This window comes from Adiantum capillus-veneris, chromosome 15 (genome assembly GCF_014529385.1).
Source record: "Adiantum capillus-veneris isolate H3 chromosome 15, ASM1452938v2, whole genome shotgun sequence".
Classification (NCBI taxonomy): Eukaryota; Viridiplantae; Streptophyta; class Polypodiopsida; order Polypodiales; family Pteridaceae; genus Adiantum; species Adiantum capillus-veneris.
In genome coordinates, this window is record NC_140945.1 from 55,135,051 (window position 1) to 55,140,010 (window position 4,960).

The window sequence follows — 4,960 nt, forward strand, 5'->3', positions numbered from 1 at the left end:
TGTGATGAGCTCATTGTGTTGGAGTCACAACGCTCTCTCTCTCTCTCTCTCTCTCTCTCTCTCTCTCTCTCTCTCTCTCTCTCTCTCTCTCTCTCTCTCTCTCTCTCTCTCTCTCTCTCTCTCTCTCTCTCTCTCTCTCTCTCGCAAGAGGTGAACATACTCAGGAAATGCCCCTTCTGTGCTTGTTGCTCGCCTAAGTTCGCCCGCTCCATCATTTCTCCCCTGCATAGAAAGCGACCAGGTTTGCAACGTTCACCTTCCCTCACAAATTTTCACGATAAAACCCTAAATAAATCCAGATTCACACATATGGCAAGGAAAATTCAAACTAGGACCCTGGGCAATAGCAAAAAATGTACAACGAGTGAGGGTTTGTGGCTACACACAGCAAATCCATGAACTAGCCTCCAATCCAGTGGACAAGTCGACTCCGAATAGATCCTCAGTCTACACTCTGTGACTACATGACCACAAAGCCTATGTAAGGTTGTCCGGAGGAGGGAATTGCATCGTAGAGAGGTCGCCCAAGAGTGCCCCTGCTACCCAACAAAAATGCTAGGCAGATCTAGAGAATGCCACAAGGCTCATAAAAAATGCTAATTGCTTGCCAAGAGCGCTAATCAATAAATTGCCCTACCTAGACTTTGACAAATAAGTAAAACAAATACCTAAAAGCCAGAATAAATAGTGGGATCACTTTGGGTAGTTCACTTGAGATGCCAAAACTCTAACACCCTCATTGCAGCTCATAGTGGACATAAGAGACCAAGTCAATGAAGAAGCTATGCCCTTGAAAATAGTGCCATGATTACAAGAATTTTTTAATGTTTGTACATTTTTACGAACTCCCTCCCCCTTTGTCTATAGTGTAGAGAGAGATAACATTTACTTAGCTTTTCTACATTGGGAAGCTTTCTCTACCGTGTTGACCTTGGTGCAACGTAACAACATATATGGCGATCAACCGTAAGATATTTTACATAGGGTAGCTAATAAAGTTCTAGTTGTCCTTAATTAAGAATGACAACACCAAGGATCTAGATGAGAATAAAGAGTTTGGAGATCTACTAAATAATGCACGCACAGGCAAAGATTGGGAAACTTATTATAGATTACAATGATGGTTGTACAGCTGGTATCATGGGTGCAGGAGAAGCTCTTGATCATGCCATTGGTGTTGCTACTGAGTTTTCATAGAAGAAGAAGAAGAGCAGAGTGACTTAGACGATGTGCAAGAAGAAAACAATAAATAAAATGAGGGTGCAGATGTGGAGACACAGGCTATGCAGACGGTGGTATTGATGATGATGTTGTTGAAGAGGCTAATGAGGATTTGAATGTCCAAGATATTGATGCCTACTGACTACACAGAATAAAAGGACAGGGAGGTACCATATTATCTCATTGGTATAGCTATCTTAGTTTGCTACTGGAGTAAATTAACTCTTTGAAATACCAAGAACAACACCCTCATGTGAAAGATTCTTTAATTGGCTTGTTAGGGTATGTTTCTTATGGCATAAGCACTTAATATTCCTCCCCCCCCCCCTTGACGCGGGGTAGGCCCCCCCCTCCCTTATACATACGGTACGAGCATGAAATAATGGGGGGCTACCCCTATTGTATACGCTTATGTCTGAACTCTAAAAACCCCCCTCTTGTACACTCACGTGTTACCATACGGAAATCCATAGTGAATCCCCCGGGGGAAACACGGGTTGAAACTGGATGCTAAGAGTAATAATGAAGTCTGACATGGCACTTGAGGGTAGATTAAACATCTGCTTACAATTGGGAATTAAACGCTTATAGATTAAGGGTGATGCCTTGGTAGTTGTGAAACAGGTGTTGGAAGTATAGAAAAACAAGAACCCTAGACTAAAAAGTTTGTATTTCAAGTTTGAAGCATGGAGTTTGCAACATATTGATAGGTCTCAAAATGAGGAGGCTCATGAAACTGGTCAAGAAGTGATTACTTGTGTGTTCATATTGAAAGCTGATGCTCCTTTATATCATGGAAGGGAAATGATGTCAAAAGAAGTGGATTTATTATTGACTGGTGATTTGCCTATAGATCTAGCATCATCAAAGAAATATGCTTTTATGAGAAAAGCCAGGAAGTACAAGATGCTTAATGATGTACTTTATATGAGGGGGAGTGATTTAGTGTTGCGTCATGTACATTGGGAAGAGGAGATTTATAAAATTTTGGAAGAAAATCATGAAGGGCTTGTGGAGGCCATTTTGCCATGAAGATTATGCTCCATAAAATCTTACAAGAAGGATATGTTTGACCAAGTATTCAACAAGATGTGAATCACTGGTGTAGATCTTGTCTATCTTGTAAAAGAATGGGGAAGAGAGTCTTGAAACCCGAGTTAAGTTAAAACAATTTGGGCGTTTGATGTGTTTGAAAAATGGGACCTTGATGCTGTTGGGCTGTTATCTATGACTAGTAAGAGAAATTATTATATCTTGACGCTTGTGGATTATCTATCATGTTGGGCAGAAGACAAAGCTGTTAAGAAAATTACTAGTAAGGAAATGGGAAAATTTGTTTATGAGCATAAATGCTGCAAGTTTGGTGTCCCATTGGAGCTATTATTTGACAAAGGACCAGGATTTAAAGGTGAAATATTTGATTTTCTATGCAAGAAACTCAATATAGAGCACATGTACATCACTCCTTATTATCCTCAATGCAACGGTCTCAATGAGAGATTGAATGGGGAGTTGGTCAAAATTCTCACAAAGATGACTCAAACTCATAGTAAAACTTAGGATGCTGAGTTGCCTTGTGCTTTGTGGGCAGATAGGATTTCTATGAAGACAAGTACAGGTTTTTCAGCGTATCGCTTGGTTTATGGTAAGGAGGCTGTGTTGCCTATTGAAGTTGAGATTCCTGCACTTAAGATTTTGTCATTTGAGCATGAAGAGACGGCTGTTTGGCAGAAGAGGCTGTTGAGTATACAATGCTTGCAATTGGACAGAACCTTAGCTTTGGATTACTATGAGGAGGTATCTAAGAAGGCTCAAATGAAGGCTAATGAATGCGTGAAGGACAAAGGAATTGAAAAGGGTGATCTTGTTTTGCATTACAATAGTAAATTGGACAATACGTTTCAAAAGAAGTTTAAGAATAAATGGAAAGGTCCTTTTGCTGTTGTGAACAAGTTTGTTAATGGGACTTATCAGTTGGATGATTTAAATGGAGTGAAGCACAAATATTGGGTCAATGGTTATAGATTGAAGAAGTATTTGGAACGTTTGATAACAATAGTTACTGATGACATGCTATCAATGGAAGAGAAAAATGTGGAAATTTCTACAGATGTGTGTGAGGTTTCAGGGGATGAGCTACAATAGTTGTTCACCCTAGGGACCTCTGCTTGTCTTGAATGATCAAGCACGAAAAATGGGGGGGGGGGGAGGTTGGCAAGTTATGTCAGAAATTTTTTGGATGGGCATAAAGCCAATAAGTGATGCTAAATAACTTGTTGACTAGCCCCAAGTATACGTGTATACATAGTGCTTTGAGTCTCGAAAGTTCCCTTGTAAAAATTCATGTACAAAGGCTTGGTTTCGCTAAGTTGCTTGTTGGAGTTTTGGTTGGTTGAGCTTTCAAGAGATGTTTTTTAATGAGCATTTTTTATCGTGCTTGATAGCTTGTAAATCGGACTCATACACCATGAGTTACATGCACTCGAAGTGGGTGGTCCCCTACTTAGAAAGTGGTTGCGGATGCATGTGAGAAAAGGCAAGTGGGTTGACTTGGTGGATTTAATTAGAAATGATGTAATCAGAAAGTCTTGGAGATAGCCAAAGTAATGATCTCCGAGCCGTGCTTTACAGCGTCCCATTTGGTGGTCGGAATCATCCCGGATATGGTTCCGCCAAGGTTGCTAGCTGTAGGGAGCAAAACAGAAAATTTTTGTGCATGTCTGGGAGTTGGGAGGATGGTTCCATGTGACAATGGAATAGTCCCACAAGGGGTGTGAAGTGCGCGTGCGAGAGCGTGTGTGTGTGCAGCAATGGAGAAGAGAGGAGAAGAGATGAAACACAAGTTTGGGTGGACTCCAAACACAATAGTGTTAGGGTTATGAGTCCTTATTCTTTTATGTAGAATGAATGGTTAGTGTTAGTTCCCGGTAGTCTTTGGCGCCCAACACTCATGCGCGGCACATTGGGATTTACCACCCCAACAACCTCCCACTTAAAGGACAATGTGCCTTTAAGCTGGGGTGACAATGTATATAGACATACAATAATACAGGTAGACAATGACCATGATCATCTACCCAATGCCCTAAAGTGCTATACAATTGGCAAAGAATCCAGTGTTTCATGCAAAGACAAAGCATGGTTTGGGTGGACTCCAAACACAATAGTGTTAGGGTTATGAGTCCTTATGCTTTTATGTAGAATGAATGGTCAGTGTTAGTTCCCGATAGTCTCCGGCGCCCAACACTCAAGCGCGGCACATTGGGCTTTACCACTCCAATAGGGTGGAGTGGGTACCCCATTATGTTGAATCAAAGGGGAGAATGGAGCTCTCACTCCATGGCTATGGAGGCTCATGGGAACTTGGGGGAAGAGGGGGGCGCCTGTTTAGAATTCCCACTGGCTGGCCAAGCGCTTGGATAATTTTTTGGGGCCCTTGGACACCCCATTTTACCCATTTCCCAAGTCAAAGTGACGGACATAGAGCCCCCTTTCCCCAAAAAGGCCAAAATGAATTAATGAAAAAGGGGAAATGAGAGAGAAAGATGTCGGCTGAGATGAGGAAGAAGAATCCACTCCAATAAAGTGGAAAATGCCCCCATTATTATAGCTGCAATTCCCTGCACGCTCTTTTTCCTTACAGAGACTTGTTTTTTTGGAGATTTTGAGAGACTCCCCATCTTGGAAAGCTTGTAACTCTCTCATCTATTATCGGAAGCAAGCATATGGATACTCTATG

General features: G+C 41.5%; 1 protein-coding gene across 1 annotated transcript; it reads left to right on the forward strand.

The window, feature by feature from the left end:
* Positions 1-2,448: 2,448 nt before the first annotated feature.
* On the forward strand, positions 2,449-3,366 carry LOC147440703 (uncharacterized). The gene is made up of 2 exons (XM_086483331.1): positions 2,449-2,629; positions 2,813-3,366. Exons 1-2 carry the CDS (start codon positions 2,449-2,451, stop codon positions 3,364-3,366), a joined length of 735 nt encoding a protein of 244 aa, XP_086339457.1.
* Positions 3,367-4,960: the final 1,594 nt, after the last annotated feature.